Raw genomic sequence first — 23,214 nt, 5'->3', positions numbered from 1 at the left:
AACACCTAGAATACAACTCGACCGGTCAAAACCACCTAGAAACAACCGACCGTAACAAACTAAAATACCACAACTCGACCCTCGGTCAAACCAACCTACAAAGTCAAACCGAACCCGGTCAAAACACCTAGAATACAACTCGACCGGTCAAACACCCTAGAATAAACTCGACCCGTCAAACCACCTAGAATACACTCGACCGGTCAAACCACCTAGAATACAAATTCGACTCGTCAAAAACCAACCTAGAATACACAAAATTCGACTCGGTCAATAACCGACCTAGAAATCAGCTCGACCTGGTCAAACSTACCTAGAATACAACCCGACCCGGTCAAACCTACCTAGAAAGGACTTTCTAGTCCCCCCACCTCAGACCCTCACACCTGTACACCCACCTTGAGGTCGACTCTCATTTCAACTCAGTCAATTCAGGAAGTGAGTTCAAAATTCAGTATTTACCAAATTGAAATATTGAGAAGCTTAATTCATCAATGCAATTTGAATACCTCCCCTGAATTGACTGGATTGAAATGAAACTCTGCAAACATGACACTTACTGTCATTATTGTGGACATGTTCCCTGCCTTGTCTCATCTAATGGGAGAAGGACTACCAAGGTCAGAAGTTTGCTAAAAGTGTGAAATCTGTGACTTAGATCGACTAGGCTTTTGTAAACAGTTCAAAGCTTACATCTATTTATTTTTCATTTAAAGTAACTGTCAAACTTTTCCAGATTTCAATGAAATATGACAATTAATTACTTACAATATGAGTAAAATAGTTTTCCTTCCAAAAAAAAGTATGTTAAAAAGCAGCTTTTCTGTATTTGAATGGTGTGTGCGTACCCCAACAACATAATGGTGTGGGCGTATACTGGTCATCACAAATTTTAATGCGAGTAGGCCGCTGATTGGACAGCTCATCCTCCTCAGGAGTATGACATCATACTCTATAAGGAAATAGCAAGCAGTTTTTAAACTGTCTGTTTTAGATACAAGTTTGAGGTGGGGTTTTTGAAGTGTTTATTTTTCTCCAATTTATGCTTTGGCCACATGAGTATAGGACGAGTCAACAACATTATTTGGCTTAACAGAATATTAACTTTTTTTAAAGTTACATTTTCACTCGACAGTTACTTTAAGAAACAAGAGATGAAGCAGCAATGTTTTATTTTTCTTATCTCTATGTGCAACTTATTTTAAAACATATTTAGCTATCATTTTTATTTATATATTCTGAAATAAAACATGGATATGAACTTTGTACCAGGGCAAAAGCTTTGATACAATGTATTCCCAACTGATGGTTGATGACTTGGTTACTATGGACAATAGAATTCGTGTTTTGTTTGGCTAAGGAAGTAGATATTATCAGTGAAAATGACCTATGTTAATGTTCAAATGTGTTGCTTGAATAGTGCAAGAAAATAATGTTATTTAATAGAAATTATAAACAATTGCCAAGATTTGCCTGSTCATGTTTCAGAACCACCCACACCAGCTAAGCTCACATTTTAATTTGAGAGGAATTGTTTGACTTAGCTACTAGTTTCATAAATTCAGAGAGTCATGTTTAAGACATTTTGGATTACAATCAACCCTTAGTCATGGTTGAATAATCAAATATTTCTGTCATGTTGTTAGACCGTCATGACTGTAACTGTACTTACTTTTTGTAAATACCTGTAATGTGTGACGCATTTTTAAAAATACTGCAAAGATGCTTTGGTATTATTTGCTCTTCCTGTTTGATGTTGAATAATGCTTTATTTCGCGATTGCAGCCATTGTTGGTTCATTATTTTTCCCCACTAGTGGCCAGGTTTACTTAGCATTTAAACCTTTTTTTTTCAGTAAGGAATTAAACATAAAAGGTAATAAAACCGTTTCATGTTTCTAGCTTAGTTTTTGTTCTTTGTTCACCTCAGAAATTAAGGTGTAAAAATGTCCCTTATGTGAATGCTTTTGTAAAGCTTCACATATGTTTTAATGGGGCTATTTATCCACACTAAAAAGGTTGATGTTGAAATTGACTTTTGAAACTAGCAATTGTTGAGAGAAGTTGAACAAAGATAAAGACCTTTTATCTTTAAATCTCTGTGACCGGTGAAGATTCCCTACCAGTAGTGGCATTTTGCCAGAGAGATAACATTTTACAATGCCTAGAAGGCCCTAAATAATTCAATTTAGGTTAAAAGTAATGTTACCTCAAAATGACACTTAATTTAGATCTTAAATTCTACATAAATGTGGAAACTTGTTGTCCTCCTCTCTTGTGTTCTGCTCTGTCATTCTCACAGTGTTTGCTAGGTATTAAAACCATTCATTATTTCATCATGCCCATCAGACAGTCAGTGGTATTCAAAAGCTCTGTTTGGGAAAATATCAGAATTTTCTCTCCTCCCTCTCCTTCGTTGTTACGGTGCTTTATTGTGTAGTTTGCAAGTTTACAGGACTGTCGAGAGATTCAGAGGAAATATATTTACCATGTTATTTWGCTGCTTTCTACAAAAGTTGATTATTTAGTAAGCTTACAAGTGTTCAATTCTCCGTTTTGTCTGTTTGTGTAACAACACTATCATGGATAATAAAAGAGATATTTTTTTCACAAGGTGTGTGTTCCCAGCTCCTGGTACATAGCACATCTCCCATATTCCTGTGCATGAGAATATGGCGAGCGGGAGAAGTAGAATGAGTATAAGGAAGAGGGCATACAATTACATTGTGTATTTGCCTATCTGACATTAAAAAATAATTATACATGCAGTACCAGTCAAAAGTTTGGACACACCTACTCATTCAAGGTTTTTTGGGGGGTTTTTGTTACTATTTTTTACATTGTAGAATAATAGTGGAGACATGAAACTATGAAATAACACTTATGGAACCATGTAGTAACCAAAAAAGTMAATCAAATCAAAATATATTTTATATTCTTCAAAGTAGGTACCCTTGCCTTGATGATAACTTTGCACAATCTTGGCATTCTCTCAACCAGCTTCACCTGGAATGCTTTTCCAACAGTCTTGAAGGAGTTCCCATATGCTGAGGACTTGTTGGCTGCTTTTCCTTCACTTCGGTCCAACTCATCCCAAACCATCTCAATTGGGTTGAGGTCGGGTGACCGTGGAGGCCAGGTCATCTGATGCTGCACTCCATCACTCTCCTTCTTGGTGAAATAGCCCTTACACAGCCTAGAGGTGTGTTGGGTCATTGTCCTTTTGAAAAGCAAATGATAGTCCCCCAAAGCGCAAATGAGATGGGATGGTGTATCGCTGCAGAATGCTATGGTAGCCATGCTGGATAAGTGTGCCTTGAATTTTAAATAAATCACAGACAGTGTCACACCTCCTCTTCTATGCTTCACAGTGGGAACGGAGATCATTCGTTCACCTACTCTGCGTCTCACAAAGACACGGCGGTTGGAACCAAAAATCTCAAATTTGGACTCATCAGACCAAAGGACAGATTTCCACCAGTCTAATGTCCATTGCTCATGTTTCTTGGCCCAAGCAAGTCTCTTCTTATTATTGGTCCTTTAGTAGTGTTTTCTTTGTAGCAATTTGACCATGAAGTGCCAGCAGCATACCACCCTGCATACCACTGCTGGCTTGCTTCTGAAGCTAAGCAGGGTTGGTCCTGGTCAGTCCCTGGATGGGAGACCAGGTGCTGCTGGAAGTGGTGTTGGAGGGCCAGTAGGAGGCACTCTTTCCTCTGGTCTAAACAAAGATCCCAATGCCCCATGGCAGTGATTGGGGACACTGCTCTGTGTAGGGTGCTGTCTTTCGGATGGGACGTTAAACGGGTGTCCTGACTCTCTGAGGTCATTAAAGATCCCATGGCACTTATCGTAAGAGTAGGGGTGTTAACCCCGGTGTCCTGGCTAAATTCCCAATCTGGCCCTCAACCATCACGGTCACCTAATAATCCCCAGTTTACAATTGGCTCATTCATCCCCCTCCTCTCCCCTGTAACTATTCCCCAGGTCGTTGCTGCAAATGAAGAAAGGTTCTCAGTCAACTACCTGGTAAAAAAAACACACACACCACTGGTAAAAATACATAAAAAATAAAAAAAATAAATGAAGGCCTGATTCACGCAGTCTCCTCTGAACAGTTGATGTTGAGATGTGTCTGATGAACTCTGTGAAGCATTTATTTGGACTGCAATTTCTGAGGCTGGTAACTCTAATGAACGTATCCTCTGCAGCAGAGGTAACTCTGGGTCTTCCTTTCCTTTGTCGGTCCTCATGAGTGCCAGTTTCATCATAGCGCCTGATAGTTTTTGCGACTGCACTTGAAGAAACTTTGAAAGTTCTTGAAATTTTCCGAATTGACTGACCTTCATGTTTTAAAATAATGGTGGACTGTCATTTCTATTTGCTTATTTGAGCTGTTCTTGCCATAATATGGATTTGGTCTTTTACCAAATAGGGTTATCTTCTGTATACCACKCCTACCTTGTCACAACACAAATGATTGGCTCAAACGCATTAAGAAGGAAAGAAATTCCACAAATTAACTTAACAAGGCACACCTGTTAATTAAAATGCATTCCAGGTGACTACCTCATGAAGCTGGTTGAGAGAATGCCAAGAGTCCGCAAAGTTGTCATCAAGGCAAAGGGTGCCTACTTTGAAGAATCTCAAATATAAAATATATTTTGATTTGTGTAACACATTTTTGGGTACTACATGATTCCATATGTGTTATTTCATAGTTTTGATGTCTTCACTATTATTCTGCAATGTAGAAAATAATAAAAAATAAAGAAAAACTCTTCAATGAGTAGGTGTGTCCAAAGTTTTTACTGGTACTGTATACATTTGGAGTCGGCAGTTTACATACACTTAAGTTGGAGTCATTAAAACTCATTTTTCAACCACTCCATACATTTCTTGTTAACAAACTATAGTTTTGTCAAGTCGGTTAGGACATCTACTTTGTGCATGACACAAGTAATTTTTCCAACAATTGTTTTACAGGCAGATTATTTCACCTATAATTCACTGTATCACAATTCAAGTGGGTCAGAAGTTTACATACACTAAGTTGACTGCCTTTAAACAGCTTGGAAAATTCCAGAAAATTATGTCATGGCTTTATAAGCTCTGATAGGCTAATTYACATCATTTYAGTCAACTGGAGGTGTACKTGTGGATGTATTTCAAGGCCTACCTTCAAACTCAGTGCCTCTTTGCTTGACATCATGGGAAAATCAAATTAAATCAGCCAAGACATCAGAAAAAAATGTGTGGACCTCCACAAGTCTGGCTCATCCTTGGGAGCAATTTCCAAACGACTGAAGGTACCACGTTCATCTGTACAAACAATAGTACGCAAGTATAAACACCATGGGACCACGCAGCCGTCATACCGCCCAGGAAGGAGACGCGTTCTGTCTRCTAGAGATGAARYTACTTTGGTGAGAAAAGTGCAAATCAATCCCAGAACAACAGCAAAGGACCTGAAGATGCTGGAGGAAACAGGTACAAAAGTATTTATATCCACAGTAAAACGAGTCCTATATCGATATAACCTGAAAGGCCACTCYGCAAGGAAGAAGCCACTGCTCCAAATCCACCATAAAAGCGCCAGACTACGGTTTGCAACTGCACATGGGGACAAAGATCGTACTTTTTGGAGAAATATCCTCTGGTCTGGAGGAAAAAGGGGGAGGCTTGCAAGCCGAAGAACTCCATCCCAACTGTGAAGCACAGGTGTGGTAGCATCATGTTGTTGGGGTGCTTTGCTGCAGGAGGGACTGGTGCGCTTCACAAAATAGATGGCATCACGAGGGAGCAAAATTATGTGGATATATTAAAGCAGCATCTCAAGACATCAGTCAGGAAGTTCCAAATGGACAATGAGCATACTTCCAAAGTTGTGTCAAAATGGCTTAAGGACAACAAAGTCAAGGTATTGGAGTCGCAATAGCCCTGACCTCAATCCTATAGAAAATGTGTGGGCAGAACTGAAAAAGCGTGTGCGAGCAAGGAGGCCTACAAACGTGACTCAGTTACACCATCTCTGTCAGGAGTAATAGGCCAAAATTCACCCAATTTATTGTGGAAGGCGACCCGACACGTTTGACCAAAGTTAAACAATGTAAAGGCAATGCTACTAAATACTATTTGAGTGTTTGTGAACTTCTGACCCACTGGGTATGTGATGAAAGAAATAAAAGCTGAAATCATTCTCTCTACTATTATTCTGACATTTCACATTCTTAAAATGAAGTGGTGATCCTAACTGACCTAAGACAGGGAATTTTTACTAGGATTAAATGTCAGGAACTGTGAAAAACTGAATTTAAATGTATTTGGCTAAGGTGTATGTAAACTTCAGACGTCAACTGTATGTGCCAACTTACATGGCTGGCGTCCAAGTGTCGCTGCCCCTTTAAGGCAAGACAAGCGTTAGGCTACAAAATGTTTGAGGTGGAAGGCAAGAACCACATTGTCCGTGGCTTGCAGCATTGTGGTCATAGCATGCTTTACAGAACTTGATGGAGTTTTAGAATAACCTTACGGGACCGTTTTGTTTTTACAGTTCGATGAAGTAGGATATTGGCACAGGCACGAAATTGTTTTACCAATTAAAGTCACGTGTCTTACCTGAGCATCACCTGCGGCACTGAATAGAAGTCAACATTGTTATGCAGGTCCCGATGAAGACCGTGTTTTTAATTTTTGCCGTTTGCCTGATGGCAGTCCTCTGGAGGGACACATTTGATCCAGGTGAGTCCTCAAACAGTGCTCCATAGGACAGGCAGACAACAGTGCCCCATAGTACAGGCAGACGTCGACCGGAGGGCCACAGTAGAATATAGATCGAGCGAAGTAGGAAGATGAAGCGTGGGTAAACGGCGCGAGACTGCGACTCTCCGGTCTCTTCCTTCCCCTCGGCGTGGGGCTCAGGGCCGAGACAGTGGCTGCGTATATAAGGGGATGTGCCAGCATTAGAATGGTGATTATAGCGGGCAAGAAATCTATAAACAAAGGGGCCTGTAGACAGGACCCCGACACCTACTAATGGTGATGAGTACAAATGAAAATTTAAGGCCCAAGCAATGGGGCCGTGCCAGCAATAGAATGATGATTATAGCGGGCAAGAAATATATAATCAAATGGGCTGGAAGGCAGGACCCCTACACCCAATAATGGTGGAGTACAAACAAAAGTTTAAGGTCCAAGCTATGGGGCCATGCCATCAACAGAATGGTGATTATAGCGGGCAAGAAATCTATAAACACAGGGTCTGGAAGGCAGGACCCCGACACCTACTAATGGTGATGAGTGCAGACAACAGTGCTCTACATAGGACAGACAGACAACAGTGCTTCATAGGACAGACAGACAACAGTTGCTTCATAGGACAACAGACAACAGTGCTCATATAGGAAGACAGACAACACTGTCTCTAGGACAGACAAGCACATGCTCAACGTCTGATAGTCAGACAGACAACGGTGCTCCATGGACAGGCAGACAACAGTGCTCCATAGGAAGGCAGACAACAGTGCTCCATAGGACAGGCAGACAACAGTGTTCCATAAGGACAGGCAGACACAGTGCCCATAGGACAGGAGACAACCGTGCTCCATAGGAACAGAGCAGACAAAACAGTGCTCCATGGGACGGCAGACACACAGTGCTCATAGGCAAGGCCACAAACACAGTGCTCCATAGGACAGGCAGACAACAGAGGCTCCATAGGACAGGCAACAACATGCTCCTAGGAAGGCAGACAGGCTCGGCAGACAACAGGTGCTCCATAGGACAGAGCAGAGGACGAGTGTGGGCTTCTCATAGGACAGGCAGACAACGTGCTGCGCAATAGTGACATGGCAGACAACAGTTCCATGGACAGCAGACAACACGTGCTCCAATTAGGATCAGGTGCGTACAAACCAGTGCCTCCATAGGACACGGCAGTACACAGGTGCTTCATATGGACAGAGCAGACAGACAGTTGCTGCCATAGGACAGACAGACAACAGTGCTCCATAGGACAGACAGACAACAGTGCTCCATAGGACAGACAGACAACACACCTTTTAGCTCATTTAAGGTTCTTGTTTGTTTAGATTTCCCCCATCCAGGAAATGTAATTTTCATTTCCCAGTGTTCTATTAGCATTTTCCATTTCAAGTTTTTAAACTAAATTAAGATTTAATGCACTAGATTTAACTTGTCATCATTTACAATATAATCAGAAAACAACTTTGATGACATCAAATGGGACACCACTCACTTTGTCAATTCAATTTAACCTGAGTTCTTGAACAGTTTCAATCCACAATGGACATTAGTCACTTAATGACTGCAGATACCCATTAGAATATCTAGACTGGATTGGACTGGGCTAGACTGGACTGTGGAGACTTGGTAGATTTGAAGGGTTTGCAGATGTGGCTATTGGGCAGATCTGTCCATTTTAGGGRAGACATAACTGAGTGTGAAATATGGTCAGGATCTACAACGTATGGATCATATTTAAACTTAATGTGTAACAGTATAACACTTAATTTCTAATCTTAATTTGTCATTGAGAATTTGGGACTAAAGTTCTAATTGCAAATTGAGTTATTGACATAGCCTTGTTCTGTACCATATTCTCTACCTATATACAACTCTAAATACCCCAATTCATGTTAAGTTAAAAAGAATACGAGATAACATTTCTGACACCATTTCAACCAATGAGAGTTCGGTACTTTAAAGCCAATGAACTCCTCATCTTTTTGCAGATAACCTTTATAGTCCCAAYTTCTTGATATGACAAATCTTATCTTAATTTTTCATATCTTACCTTGATATCAACATAAGTTACTTTGACCATCCCCGGTGCAGCTATGTATTTATTCCCTGTTATGTAATCAGTCCATACATAGTCTCTCCAGACGGCTTGCCTCCCACAGTGTTACCAATGTTCCAGCATACACAGTGTGCTGTGCTATGATAGTAGTGCAACCTAGACTCAGGGGTAGACGTAACATAGTAAATAAATATCCGGGACACTCAAATTAGTATGATATGCTACGTTTGGTATGGTATCTATTAATTTCTGAATGTCCATCATCCATTTGGAATATGTTCCGAATTACAATTCGTATGATATGTTGCGAATTACAATTCATACATTATGTTATGAATTTGCCATACGTATGATATGTTATGAATTCCAATTTGTTGTGGCTAATGTTAGCTTGGTGGCTAGTCGGCAACACTAATGTTAGCTTGGTGGCTAGTCGGCAACACTAATGTTAGCTTGGTGGCTAGTCGCCAACACTAATGTTAGCTAGGTGGCTAGTCGCCAACACTAATGTTAGCTAGGTGGCTAGTCGCCAACACTAATGTTAGCTAGGTGGTAGTCGCCAACACTAATGTTAGCTAGGTGGCTAAACATTAGCTAGGCTAGGGATTAAGGTTAGGGTTAAGGTTAAAGCTAGGGTTGGAGTTAGGTTAAAGGGTTAGCTAATTTGCTAAGTAGTTGCAAATTAGCTAAAAAGTAGTAAGTATACTGAAAATAATATAAATGCAACATGCAACACTTTCAAAGATTTTCTGAGTATATAGTTCATATGAGGAAATAATCAATTGAAATGAATTAGCCCTAATCCTATGGATTTCACATGACTGGAATACAGATATGATTCTGTTGATCACAGATATCTTAAAAATGGGCCTCACAACGGCCTCGGGATCTCGTCACGCTTTTTCTGTGCATTCAAATTGCCATCGATAAAATGCTATTGTGCTCATTGTCCGTACCTTATTCTCCCACACCATAACTCCACCGCCACCATGGGCACTGTGCTCACAATGTTGAACAACAAACCACCCGCCCACACAACGCTGGGTTGGACGTACTTCCAAACTCTCTTAAACATTGTTTGAGGCGGCTTGTGGTAGAGAAATGAACATTAAATTCTCTGGCAACAGCTCTGGTGAACAATCCTGGAGTCAGCATGCAATTGCACGCACCCATCAACTTGAGACATCTGTGCATTGTGTTGTGTGACAAAAACTGCACATTTTAGAGTTGCCTTTTATTGTCCCAGCACAAGTTACACTGTGTAATATCATGCTGTTTAATCAGCTTCTTGATATGCCACACCTGTCAGGTGGATGGATTATCTGGCAAAGGAAAATGCTTACTAGCAGGGTTGTAAACATTTGTCCACAACATTTGAGAGAAATACGCTTTTTGTGCGTATGGAACATTTCTGGGATCTTTTATTTCAGCTCATGAACTGGGACCAACAATTACATGTATTTCAGCTCATGAAACAGGGGACCAACATATACATGTATTTCAGCTCATGAAACAGGGACCAACAATATACATGTATTTCAGCTCATGAAACAGGGACCAACAATATACATGTATTTCAGCTCATGAAACAGGGGACCAACAATATACATGTATTTCAGCTCATGAAACAGGGCAAACAATATACATGTATTTCAGCTCATGACAACAGGGAACAATATACATGTATTTCAGCTCATGAAACAGGGGACCAACAATATACTTGTATTTCAGCTCATGAAACAGGACCAACGCTTTACATGTTGCATTTATATTTTTGTAAAGTATTTAATAGTATGTTATGATCATGATGACAATTAAGTATTTTACGCAAGTTTGTGTTTAACCTTAAAACACCACTATTTTATTTTAGTCACTGTGATCATGTGATCTTCCTTCTCCGTCAGTATTCTTTCTCACCCCACGCAGCCTGACTGACTGCCTGTCTGTCCGTCTGTCCTTCCCCTCAGAATCTGTTCGTAATGCCAGGGTGCTGGTGACTGGGGCCAGCACAGGCATCGGAGAACAGGTGGCATACCACTATGCCAAGATGGGCGCCCAGGTCGTCATCACGGCCAGGAGGGAGTATGCGTTACAGAAGGTTTGAGGATCTGTCTGTGTCGGTCTCTCTGTCTATCTGTGTCGGTTGCTGTGTCTGTCTGTCTGTATGTTTGTCTGTCTCTGTCTGTCTCTGGCTGTCTCTGTCTGACTGACTGACTGACTGACTGACTATGAACTTCTATCCTTTCTACTGTCTCATGATGACCAGATAGATAGTGACAGCCTCTGTACCAGTCTGTCATTGCTCCCTCTGTCCTGTAGGTGGCAGCGAACTGCACAAGCCTGGGGGCCCAGAAGGCTCTGTATGTGACAGGGGACATGTCCCAGTCCTCAGACCCAGAGAGAGTGGTGAGGATGGCTGTCGAACAACTGGGTAAGGACTGATCACTAAGAATACATTCAGTCATACTGTGAGTATTTATTATGTTATGTTAGAGATTCATAAGGCACACTAGTGTCTGTTTCTCTTTTTCGCAGGAGGTCTTGACATCCTGGTTCTAAATCACATTGGATCCACCCCATTCGCCATGTGGAACGGAGATGGGGATCACGTCAGGGAACTGATGCAGGTACGCTTTTGTTTTCTTCTTCTTCATATTAGGCTATAATTCAAGTCTTGTGTCTGGCCAAGCGAGACAAGGTCATTCTATGAGTGTAGTTTTTAATATGTTGTCTTCCAAAGTTGAATTTCCTCAGCTATGTGAACATGGCTTCCGCAGCTTTGCCAGTACTGGAGCAGAGTGCAGGGTCTATGATCGTAGTGTCATCTCTGTTGGGTGAGTACACATCACACAGCCTTATACAATACAGATTTACACAGATAGTATTATACCAATAGTATTATACCAATAGTCTTATACAGATAGTCTTATACAGATAGTCTTATACAGATAGTCTTATACAGATAGTCTTATACAGATAGTCTTATACAGATAGTCTTATACAGATATAGTTTTATATCAGATAATAGTTTTATAATAGACAGTCTTACACAGATACAGTCTTACACAGATACAGTCTTACACAGATACAGTCTTACACAGATAGTATTATACCAATAGTCATATAGATAGTCTTAAAAAATAGTCTTGTATAGATAGTCTTAAAAAATAGTCTTGTATAGATAGTCTTAAAAAATAGTCTTGTATAGATAGTCTTGTATAGATAGTCTTGTATAGATAGTATTATATAGATAGTTTTATATAGATATAGTCTTATACAGATACAGTCTTATACAGATACAGTCTTATACAGATACAGTCTTATACAGATGCAACTGCACTAGTAATCCTTATAGGGGGAATACAATTTAAAATCCTGTTCTTCTCAGTCTGAAGTACTCAGACAAGCACTGTGGATACTGTGTGAACTCACCACCTTTCTCTTCCCTTTCTCCTCTACAGGTAAGATAACCACTCCTTTTGTGGGGCCCTACGCGGCCACCAAGTTTGCAGTGAACGGTTTCTTTGGTTCCATGCAGCATGAGCTAGCCATGCAGCGCAGCAATGTGTCTCTGACCATCACCACACTGGGCCTGATAGACACAGACTCAGCCATGGACAAAATCAGGTTAGTCACAGGAGCCATTTACACTTGGGTTTTCAACAGAATAAGAGATTTGTATTCTACAACTCTCATCTCTTCCAAATAGATTCATGACATCAAGACTGGTTGTACTTGTGATGTTGAATGACTGGTCACGTAAGAGAAACATAACATGAATGAGTTGTATTGAGTGATTGTGTAATGGTATATATTTCTGGTGGTTCAGTAACTGCTGCATTTATAGTAGGTCTTAGTTAAAGTGTAATGGGGAGTTAAGGTAAAACATTACAGTAGGTATCATGTAGGTCTTACCAATGTGTCGTTATTTTATTATGCAACCTTTATTCAAACCATTGAGATAACCTGGTGTGCATTTGAAATTGTACCTTGTACTGCACTATATAGGGAATAGGCCATTTCAGATGGAGTCCTGATTAAAGCATTTACAAACACCCTGCAGGCAGCATGTCTTTACATTGTTCTATGCCACCTCCAGAGGATATACCAACATGACGGCCTACCCAGCCAGCGATGCTGCCCTCCACATCATCAAGGCCGGGGCCACCCAGCAGAAGGAGTCATTTTACCCTGGATACATCTACTTCGCCTGCTTGTGCAGAGACTGGTTCCCCTTCTTCAGAGACATCATCATCCAGAACTCCTACACATATTGAAGGAGCCACCATACCCCTATTTAAGGAGGTACCTAAGCCTACAGGAACGTGTGTGTCCTCAGGCCAAGAATAGCAAAGCACTCTTTACTGGCTCAGCTGCCTTACCAACCTTTGAGTAAACAAATGAACAACAGATTTTCAGCACGGTTATAGGGAAGGGCATTCAACATGTACGTATCTGTGTAAGACTGTATCTGTGTAATAAGTATCCCCCACTTACACAAATTACTGATGATTGGATGAGATACATTTATAATAAAAAGATTATGGGAGCTGTTTTGTTAATACTTCAGTGCATCTTTTGACATTATTGATCATAATATGTTGCTTTACATCCCCTGCTATATTGTGGATGGAGAGTTACCTGTCTAACAGAACACAGAGTGTTCTTTAATGGAACCCTCTCCAACATAATCAAGGTAGAGTCAGGCATTTCCCAGGGCAGCTGTCTAGACCCCTTTACTGTTTTCAATCTTTACTGATGACCTGCCACTGAGTAAAGCCAGTGTGTCCATGTATGCTGATGACTCCACACATTAGCTTCCACAGCAAGTGAAATCACTGCAACACTTAACTAAGAGCTGCAGTCAGATTCAGAATGGGTGTCAAGAAACAAGTTAGTCCTAAATATTAAAAGCATTGTATTTGGGACAAATCATTCACTAAACCTTAATCCTCAACTAAATCTTGTAATGAATAATGTGAAAATTGAGCAAGTTGAGGACATAACCCTGGATTGTAAACTGTCATGGTCAAAACATATTGATGCAACAGTAGCTGTCCATATTAAAGTGCTGCTCTGCCTTCTTAACAATGCTATCAACAAGGCAGGTCCTACAGGCCCTAGTTTTGTCGCACCTGGACTAATGTCCAGTCGTGTGGTCAGGTACCACAAAGAACGACTTAGGAAAATTACAATTGGCTCAGAACAGGGCAGCATGGCTGGGCCTTAAATGTACACGGGGAGCTATGTGGTATATGTGTGGTAGTAGAGTAGAGGGCATACACTTCATGTATTGTGAAATGTCATGTTTTTTTAATTGTATATAACTGCCTTCATTTTGCTGGACCCCAGCAAGAGTAGCTGCTGCAGGAACTGATGGGGATCCATAATAAATACAAATAGTGGGGAAGAAAAGTATTTAGTCAGCCACCAATTGTGCAAGTTCTCCCACTTAAAAAGATGAGAGGCCTGTCATTTTCATCATAGGTACACTTCAACTATGACAGACAAAATGAGAAAAGAAAATCCAGAATTCATTTTWAATTTATTTATTTGCAAATTATGGTGGAAAAGAAGTATTTGGTCACCTACAAACAAGCAAGATTTCTGGCTCTCACAGACCTGTAACTTCTTCTTTAAGAGGCTCCTTTGTCCTCCACTCGTTACCTGTATTAATGGCACCTGTTTGAACTTGTTATCAGTATAAAAGACACCTGTCCACAACCTCAAACAGTCACACTCCAAACTCCACTATGGCCAAGACCAGAGAGCTGTCAAAGGACACCAGAAACAAAATTGTAGACCTGCACCAGGCTGGGAAGACTGAATCTGCAATAGGTAAGCAGCTTGGTTTGAAGAAATCAACTGTGGGAGCAATTATAAATACTTTATTTGCCCCACTGTATTTGTATTTATTATGGATCCCCATCAGTTCCTGCAGCAGCTACTCTTGCTGGGGTCCAGCAAAATGAAGGCAGTTATTATGCATTTCACAATACATGAAGTGTCATGAACATAAACGAACACCCCTACAAGTCATTTGTTAAACAATCTATTTTATATGTGGCAGTGCTGTCCACTCAGTGTGCTGAATTTCCAGCCCCGCCCCCCCCCCCCCCCCCCCACCATCCCTCCATAAAAAAACAACTATGGGACAGCACTGGGCTCTAACTCACGACAATCAGACCCAGAGCGAGCTGCTTAGAACACGTCACAATTCTTCAGCAAGCAGGGAGAGTATTTGATGATACTAAATGGAAACACATTTTTTGTTGTATTTTGTTTTATGCTTTCCACAAACCAAAGCTCTAACCGTAACCCTTTGAGTTGTTTCTGTTCAAACCCTGTAACCACACGGAATGAACCCTGTAACAATGCGGAATTAATGGGTCAAAATTTGACGTTCATCCACATTACGTCAAATCCTGATTTGAAACTATGAGATCAAGTTGCAGCTTTGGCCTCAGTTGATCTCCTTGCATAGATTTTCCTTTGCCATTTGATCAACTGCATTGTACTTGTTGCATTGTACCAGTAAAACGGCTCTTCGGATAGCTTTTGCTACAGCCTATGCCAATGAGCGTTAGCATTTTAGCTAACAACTGCTGCATCCAAAATAGTTATTTTGCAAAGATCACAACCAAATATAATCTTAACGACTGTTCAAGCAAGAATCAAAACATCATTGTAAGTGTATAAGAACCCCAAAAAAGTGATTTTGTTTAGATGTAATAAAAATGTAAATCTAGGCTCTATTGAATGGGAGTAGATGGCGATGGCTTTCTTACTGCAGCCAAGAGAAGTGGCATCTGTATGTTACGTCAGTGTGTTGTCTACTAGAAAGAGGTCTATAGGTTAGACGGTTTTTGATTGAGCTGTTTTTCTTTCTTAGTTTCTTCAGTTTTTAAGCAAGAGGATGAGTGTAAGTCATATTTCTATCAGGATGAGGTAAGACCCAGATGCAGATCGCGTCGAAGTAACAATATTTATTACAGCAACAGGGGCAAAGGTACTGGCAGGTAGCCTATGGGTCAGGTCATGGAAAAGGTTGGTAATCCAGAGACGGGGCAAAGGTACTGGACGGCAAGCAGGGTCAGGGGCAGGCAGGCGGGCTCAGGGTCAGGACAGGCAAAGTGGTCAGGCGGACTCAGGGTCAGGACAGGCAAGGGTCAAAACCAGGAGGACGAGAAAAGAGAGACTGGGGAAAAGCAGGAGCTGATACAAAAAAACGCTGGTTGACTTGACAAACAGGAGACAAAGGGCTGTGAGACATGGGTTTAACAAGGGACACATGAAAGGTGGGGTGTATACGAAAGGCACGGGGCAACAGAAGATGAACAGCAGAGGGACTAATCATTTTAGAGATGGGAAACGGGCCAATAAACCGGGGGGAGAGTTTGCGGGATTCCACCCGGAGAGGCAGATCCTGGGTGGATAGCCATACCTTCTGCCCGAGATGATACCGGGGAGCCGGGGTCTGATGGCGATCCACTTGTTGTCGATACCTGGAGGTGGTCTTGAGGAGGGCCGATCGGGCTCTCCTCCAGGTACGACGACAGTGGCAGACAAACATCTGGGCAGAAGGTACGCCGACCTCTTCCTCCTGCTCGGGGAAGAGAGGGGGCTGATAACCCAGGGAACATTCAAAGGGCGATAGGCCCATGGCAGAGCAAGGAAGGGAGTTGCGTGCGAATTCCACCCACACAATCTGCTGGCTCCAGGTGGTGGGGTTGGTGGAGACCAGGCAGCACAGAGTTGTCTCAAGGTCCTGGTTGGCTTGCTCCGAATGGCCATTGGACTGGGGGTGGAACCCAGAGGACAGGCTGGCCGACGACCCAATGAGGGTGCAGAACGCCTTCCAAAACTGGGACGAGAACTGAGGACCCCGGTCGGAGATCATGTCCACGGGCAGTCCATGATCCGGAAGACGTGCTGATGAGCTGGGCCATCACCATGGGTGAGGGTAGTTTGGGGAGAGGAATGAAGTGGGCAGCCTTGGAAAACCGGTCGACCACAGTCAGGATGGCAGTGTTGCCCTCAGATGGGGGGAGACCCGTGACGAAATCCAGGGATGTGTGGGACCAGGGACAGTGAGGGACAGGCAGAGTTTGTAGAAGGCCAGCCGGAGCTTGTCCGAGGAGTCTTGTTCTGAGCACACACTGTGCAAGCGGCGATGTAGGCGTCAGGGACCATGTGGGCCACCAAAGTGTCGTCGCACAAATGCCAGGGTTTGGCGGGACCCCGGGTGGCAGGCTAGTCTGGAGGAGTGGGCCCGCGTCAAGCACGAACATCCGGTTATTGGGACCCCCCCTGGGAATGCTGTGCCTCCCGGAACTGTTTCCCTATACCCCAGCTGAGTGCCGTTGCCAGACACAATGTGGGAAGGATGGTCTTGGGCTCCAGGGTAATAGCCGTGGGGCTATAAGTATATAAGCTATATACAGTGCATCTGGCTTGACATTCTTGGATCCCGGCCGATATGAGAGGGAGAAGTTGAACTATGTAAACAGCAGGGCTCGTCTAGCTTGCCTGGAGTTTAGGCGTTTGGCTGTGCGGAGATACTCCAGATGTTTGTGGTCGGTCCATACGATGAACGGATGTTCTGCCCCTTCCAGCCAGTGCCTCCGTTCCTCCAACGCCATCTTCACTGCTAGAAGCTCACGATTTCCCACATCGTAGTTTTTCTCCGTGGCGTTCCACCACGAACTGATGGGAAGGGTCAGGATGAACCAGGATGGGAGCAGTGGTGAAGCGGTGTTTGAGGTCCCGGAACGCCCGGTCAGCAGCAGGGGACCACGTGAACAAAACCTTGGAAGAAGTGAGTGCTGACGGGGGGAAGCCAGGGTGCTGTAACCCCGGATGAAGCGGCGATAAAAGTTGGCGAACCCCAGGAAACGTTGCACCTACACCCTGGACGAAGGCTGGGGCCAATCCACCACCGCTCTCACCTTCCAGGGATCCATCTGGACATCCCCGGTGGAGATGATGTACCCCAGAGATGGGATGGTGGAGTGCGGGCGCCAGGAGGGAAGAGCGGGAGCAGGCGTGACAGTACCCCCCCTCTAGGGGCGCCACCCGGTGTCCCACCTGGGCGAGCCTGACGGGCCAGCCGTGGCACGGGCGCTGGACAAGCTGGATGGGTGTAAAATCCCGAAGAACCGGAAGAGGTGTGGGAGCCTGGCAACCCGGCTGAGGCGTGAAAGCCTGTCGATCCCGCTGAGGTGTGGGAGCCCGATGACCTGACTGAGACGTAGCAGCCTGATGAGCCAGCTGGGTGTAAAAACCTGACAATCCGGCTGAGGCCTGATGCGGGAAGGGCGCCTGCCGAGCCAACCGGCGCAAGGAAACCTCTCGAGCCTGCTACTTCTCAGCCAGGTCACCGGGCTCCCACGCCTCAGCCAGATCGTCGGGATTTTACGCCCAACCGGCTTGTCCAGCGCCTGTGCCTTGGTCGGCCCGTCAGGCTCGCCCTAGGGGGGGTGGGGGGTGTACTGTCATGCCTGCTATTTGTGTAGTTTCTCCCATTCTTCTCTGCAAATCCTCTCCAGCTCTGTCAGGTTGGATGGGGAGTGTCGCTGCACAGCTATTTTCAGGTCTCTCTAGAGATGTTCAATCGGGTTCAAGTCCGGGCTCTGAATGTCCTTGAGGTTCCCATCCAGAGACTTGTCCCGAAGCCACTCCTATGTTGACTTGGCTTTGTGCTGTTGTCCTGTTGGAAGGTGAACCTTTGTCCCAGTCTGAGGTCCTGAGCGCTCTGGAACTCTTGCTCTGTTCATCTTTCCCTCGATCCTGACTAGTCTCCCAGTCCCTGCCGCTGAAAAACATCCCCACATCATGATGCTGCCACCACCATGCTTCACCGTWGTGATGGTGCCTGGTTTCCTCCAGATGTGATGCTTGACATTTATGCCAAAGAGTTCAGTCTTGGTTTCATCGAATCAGAGAATCCTGTTTTCTCTTTGTCATTATGGGGTATTGTGTGTAGATTGATGAGGAAAATGTTTTATTTAATCAATTTTAGAATAAGGCTGTAACGTAACAACATGTGGAAAAAGTCAAGGGGTTTGAATACTTTCTGAATGCACTGTAGGCTACATTCAGTTTGGATGCTGGAATTATTTTGGAGTAGACGAATGTGCACAGGTAGCCTACATTTTGAAGTGATTTGTTTGACAATCAGATGAAAATATCATGACTGATTGTGTTGATGCTACAAGACGATTTATGGAACATGCCAAAACTTTGGAGATAAAAATAGATGGCAAAGTCAAAGATACTGGTTTCCCCTATCCATTTGTGGCGAAGTTTTCCCTAAATGCATGTGACAAATCCAGCTCCTGCTGGCTAATCTTTTGAATACGGTGTAGCGACAATGATAACATTAGCTAGCTAGATAATGTTGGCATGCTAGCTAGCAGTTGTCAGTGCCCTACTTGTTATTTGTCTACCACAAAGTTCCCACCCCCAGTTCGTGAATAAGTATTTGCAGCCTGCGTCATTCTTCAGAGGTGGAACCTAAACAAGACAGGAATTACGTGAAAATAGGGGCGGCATTGCCTTCTAAAAGCTAAATTCCTACAACTTTACAAATGTTGCCATGACTTATTTACATTTACATTTACATTTAAGTCACTTATGACGTGTTAATATGATATCTGACTGAGAGACTAACAAAATCAATTGGGGCCCCCTAGAAGTCAGGGCCCCTGAGCACATGCCCTGTGTACTCGGTCGGTATTTGGCCATGATTACTACAAGTTTAGATAGCTGGCTAGACTAACTACCAATCAAAAGATTGACATGGGTAATTGTCAGCTAATTGAGTGACTTGCATAACAAGAGAAACTGCTGATGAACAACCACATTTCTAAATTGCACCTGGTGTATTTTACTATTCTTACTCTCAATTGTAAGTTAAGACCATGCTTATGTCTGGGCCTGGCCCTGCTTGCAGACACATTACTAATAATCACATTATAATACATATATTACATGGATGTGTACACCTATGTAGACCTATATCCTTTTACATGCATTTTTATAATGCTCTACTTCATTACATATGTGTTATTTGACTTGAGGACCAGAAATAGAACGTTATTTCCTTAAGAAAAAAATGCCCCAAGAGGGGTTCGAACTCACAGCTGTTGTATCCCTTTGAACTTCCTACCTTTCCAGACTGCACCACTAGTAATTATAAACTGGGTGATTCGAGCACAGCATGGTGATTGGCTGACAGCCGTGGTATATCAGACCGTATACAACGGGTATGACAAAACATTTATTTTGACTGTTGTAATTACATTGGTAACCAGTTTATAATAGCAATAAGGCACCTCGGGGGTTTGTGGTATATGGCCAATATACCACGGCTAAGGCTGTATCCAGGCACTCTGCATTGCGTCATGCATAAGAACAGCGCCTGGCCGTGGTATATTGGCCATATACCACACCTCCACTGGCCTTATTGCTTAATTATACTGTACATGTATTCTGTTACATGTAACAGATTTTTTATTTATTAACTATTATCAGTTCCGTTACCAGCAYAAGCATTGTAATCAGATTACACATTACTTCTAAGATTACTTTTAAATTCAGAAATTGTGATTTTTGAGGAATTAAATACAAAATTACACTTTTCTGTTTTCTCAATGACATTCAAATCACCATTGAAAAGAGGCACAAGTTAAAGTTTATTCTGTCTTAGCGAGCCTTACCACAAGTCAGAGACAACTTTGATGACACACTCTTGAAGATCAAGGGGTATTTAAGTAATTGGAATGACTGAAAATCTGACAGACTTTGGTTTTTAATGTAAAGTTATATCCTAATTGTATTATTATCTGTATTGAAGAGAAAGTAATGGGTTAGAAGCCTACATAACCCATAAAATGCAACATCTGTTTATGGCCAGCTATGTAAACGCTAACATTGATTTATCCTGCAATAGATGTTGTTGAATTTGTAACATTCCTTTTTCTTTTCTTCTAATGCCTCGTAAGGGGCAAGTCATCTAAAAGTAACTGAAAGTAATCAGATTACATTAGTTACGTTATTGATTACAATGTTGGACATGTAACTCTAATGGATCAAATTAAGAAAGTAACCTAACCTACCCTGTTGGTAAATGTATCTATTATTCTGTTAACAGATATAATTATGTGCTCTGCTGGTTGTCCTCAGTGTAGTGGCTAATGGTGCCAGGTTGGCCTATGAGAAAAGCTAGCATCTAGCCACAGACCACAGGTATAAACCTCGGGTCGAAGCAAAAGTTTGAGTATGGTCCACAAATGTTTTACTCAAATGTTTGTTAACAAAGTCAATGTAAACAAACACTATACAGCCTCAAAACATGGTTAAAACTATCATTTTTTATACACTATATACAGTTGAATTTGGAAGTTTGTATACACCTTAGCCAAATGCATTTAAACTCAGTTTTTCACAATTCCTGACATTTAATCCAAGCTAGGATCACCACTTTATTTTAAGAATGTGAAATGTCAGAATAATAGTAGAGAATGATTTATTTCAGCTTTTATTTCTTTAATCACATTCCCAGTGGGTCAGAAGTTTACATACACTCATTAGTATTTGGAAGACAATTGCAAATAATTAAAATAATAAAATAAAAAAAAATAAAAAAAAATAATAAAACAAAAACAAAAAAAAATAAAAATTACTTTTAAAATCTGTATTAACTTGGAGTCCAAACATTTAGGGTAGACTCATTTCCACAGAGGCTTCCACATAATTGGGTGAATATCTTGCCCATTTCTCTTACAAGAGCTGCGTGATAATATGAGTCAGGTTATTGCAAGGACCTCCCTGACTCGCAAACACCTTTTCAGTTCTGCCACCACATCTTCTATGGATTCAGAGGGTCAGGGCTTTGCTGATGGCCACTCCAAATAACTATGGACTTTGTTTCGCTCCTTAAAGCCCTTTTGCTGCACAAAACTGAAGGTATGCTTTGAGCGGTACCATTGTCCATTCGTCGGAAGAGCCACTAGTGGTCGACGAGCCAACTGTTAACTTCATTCATGACATGGTCTTGAAGATGTTTGGCTTCAAAATATCCACATAAAATTTTACTTTCTCATGATGCCATCTAATTTTGTAGAGATGCACCAGTCCTCTGCAGCAAAAGCACCCCAAACATGATGCTGCACCCCTGTGCTTCACTGTTGGGATGGTGTGCTTCTGCCACTACCAAGTTCCAAACTGCCTCTGGAAGCAACGCAGCACAGAACTGTAAGTCGGAGCTTCATGAAATGGGTTTCCAAGGCTGAGCAAGCATTGGCTGGAATGGTGTAAAGCTCGCCGCCGTTTGACCTGGAGACAGTGGAATGATGAATCACGCTTACACATCTGGCAGTCCAACAGACAAATCTTGGTTTGGTGAATGCCAGAACGTTTGTGGTAAATACTTTCCATTGTAATGGGGTGGGAGTGGTGAATACTTTCCATTGTAATGGGGGGAGTGTGAATGCTCCTTATCCACTAGCGATGTGCAGCAACCCATTGTGACTAATCAGACTAACCTGGTCGGAGGACGTGGGTGGGTATAGGGAAGCAGGCTGTAATTGATTGAACAATATTGCTATATCTCATTATGGTGGTCACAAGTGTGCAATTGGGCTGCTTTAATGGTACAATTTTGAGAAAATGGGCATTGATTTCAGATTGGCCACCTTAATTTAAGCCCCCTCCAGGTGGTATGCGCAGGGGCATGAAAGTATTGTGTTCTAGCCATGGGTTCTTCTAACCACGCGTCCTTTAACATGACAAATGGTGTCGAGAAGAAATAGATACAAAATAAATATTTAGTACTAGGGGCTCAGCGGAAGGTTGAAGTGGGGATGTAGAAGAAAAAGAACGCACACCTATTTAGGCGGAGGTGCTGGCTACGGAGTAGAAACTTCAAAATAAAGGAGACCGCACACTCTAGGAGCTCAGATGCAAAATGTAATTACAACGTTTCGACAGCCAAGCTGTCTTCATCAGGGTATAATCACAAACACTGCGGGATGACTCGTTTATATAGTGTCAAAAGACACACAGGTGTCGGTAATCATGGCCATGGTGGCCTAAATCATTGGTTAATTCTCAAATGTTAAAATGGCATACAAAGAACAGCATACAAAAACAAATGGATAGCATATGATCAAAGATTCATTTTATACTACACAAGCTTACAAACAATTACAATGGCAAGTCACAATAATCACAAGAATGGCTTCAGATCAAAGTCTACTGTGTGTCTTTTGACACTAATAAATGAGCCATCCCGCAGTGTTTGTGATTATACCCTGATGAAGAGCTTGGCTGTCGAAACGTTGGTATTACATTTTTGCATCTGAGCTCCTAGAGTGGCGGCTCTCCTTTATT

General features: G+C 42.4%; 1 protein-coding gene and 1 long non-coding RNA gene across 2 annotated transcripts; one reads left to right on the top strand and one right to left on the bottom strand.

The window, feature by feature from the left end:
- Positions 1–69: 69 nt before the first annotated feature.
- LOC139023516 (uncharacterized) lies at positions 70–2,581 on the bottom strand. The gene is made up of 3 exons (XR_011474638.1): positions 283–2,581; positions 201–212; positions 70–80 (listed from the first exon to the last, which is right to left on the bottom strand). It is a non-coding gene; the product is annotated as an uncharacterized lncRNA (long non-coding RNA).
- Positions 2,582–6,459: 3,878 nt separating this feature from the next.
- hsd11b1lb (hydroxysteroid (11-beta) dehydrogenase 1-like b) lies at positions 6,460–13,384 on the top strand. The gene is made up of 7 exons (XM_023976956.2): positions 6,460–6,740; positions 10,788–10,918; positions 11,140–11,251; positions 11,356–11,447; positions 11,561–11,654; positions 12,282–12,447; positions 12,920–13,384. The coding sequence occupies exons 1-7, from the start codon at positions 6,659–6,661 to the stop codon at positions 13,095–13,097; spliced, it is 855 nt and encodes a 284-aa protein (XP_023832724.1). The 5' UTR covers positions 6,460–6,658; the 3' UTR covers positions 13,098–13,384.
- Positions 13,385–23,214: the final 9,830 nt, after the last annotated feature.

The sequence above is a fragment of the Salvelinus sp. IW2-2015 genome, linkage group LG32, assembly GCF_002910315.2.
Source record: "Salvelinus sp. IW2-2015 linkage group LG32, ASM291031v2, whole genome shotgun sequence".
NCBI lineage: Eukaryota > Metazoa > Chordata > Actinopteri > Salmoniformes > Salmonidae > Salvelinus > Salvelinus sp. IW2-2015.
The sequence above is the reverse complement of the archived record's forward strand: the minus strand, read 5'-3'. Positions and strand labels throughout refer to the sequence as shown.

Bases quoted from the DNA above. Each gene is read 5' to 3' on its own strand.
- hsd11b1lb (XM_023976956.2), top strand. From the start codon at position 6,659: ATGCAGGTCCCGATGAAGACCGTGTTTTTAATTTTTGCCGTTTGCCTG. The intron at 11,448-11,560 runs GTACGCTTTTGT...TGTCTTCCAAAG, and splicing joins ACGTCAGGGAACTGATGCAG to TTGAATTTCCTCAGCTATGT. The intron at 11,655-12,281 runs GTGAGTACACAT...TCTCCTCTACAG, and splicing joins CGTAGTGTCATCTCTGTTGG to GTAAGATAACCACTCCTTTT.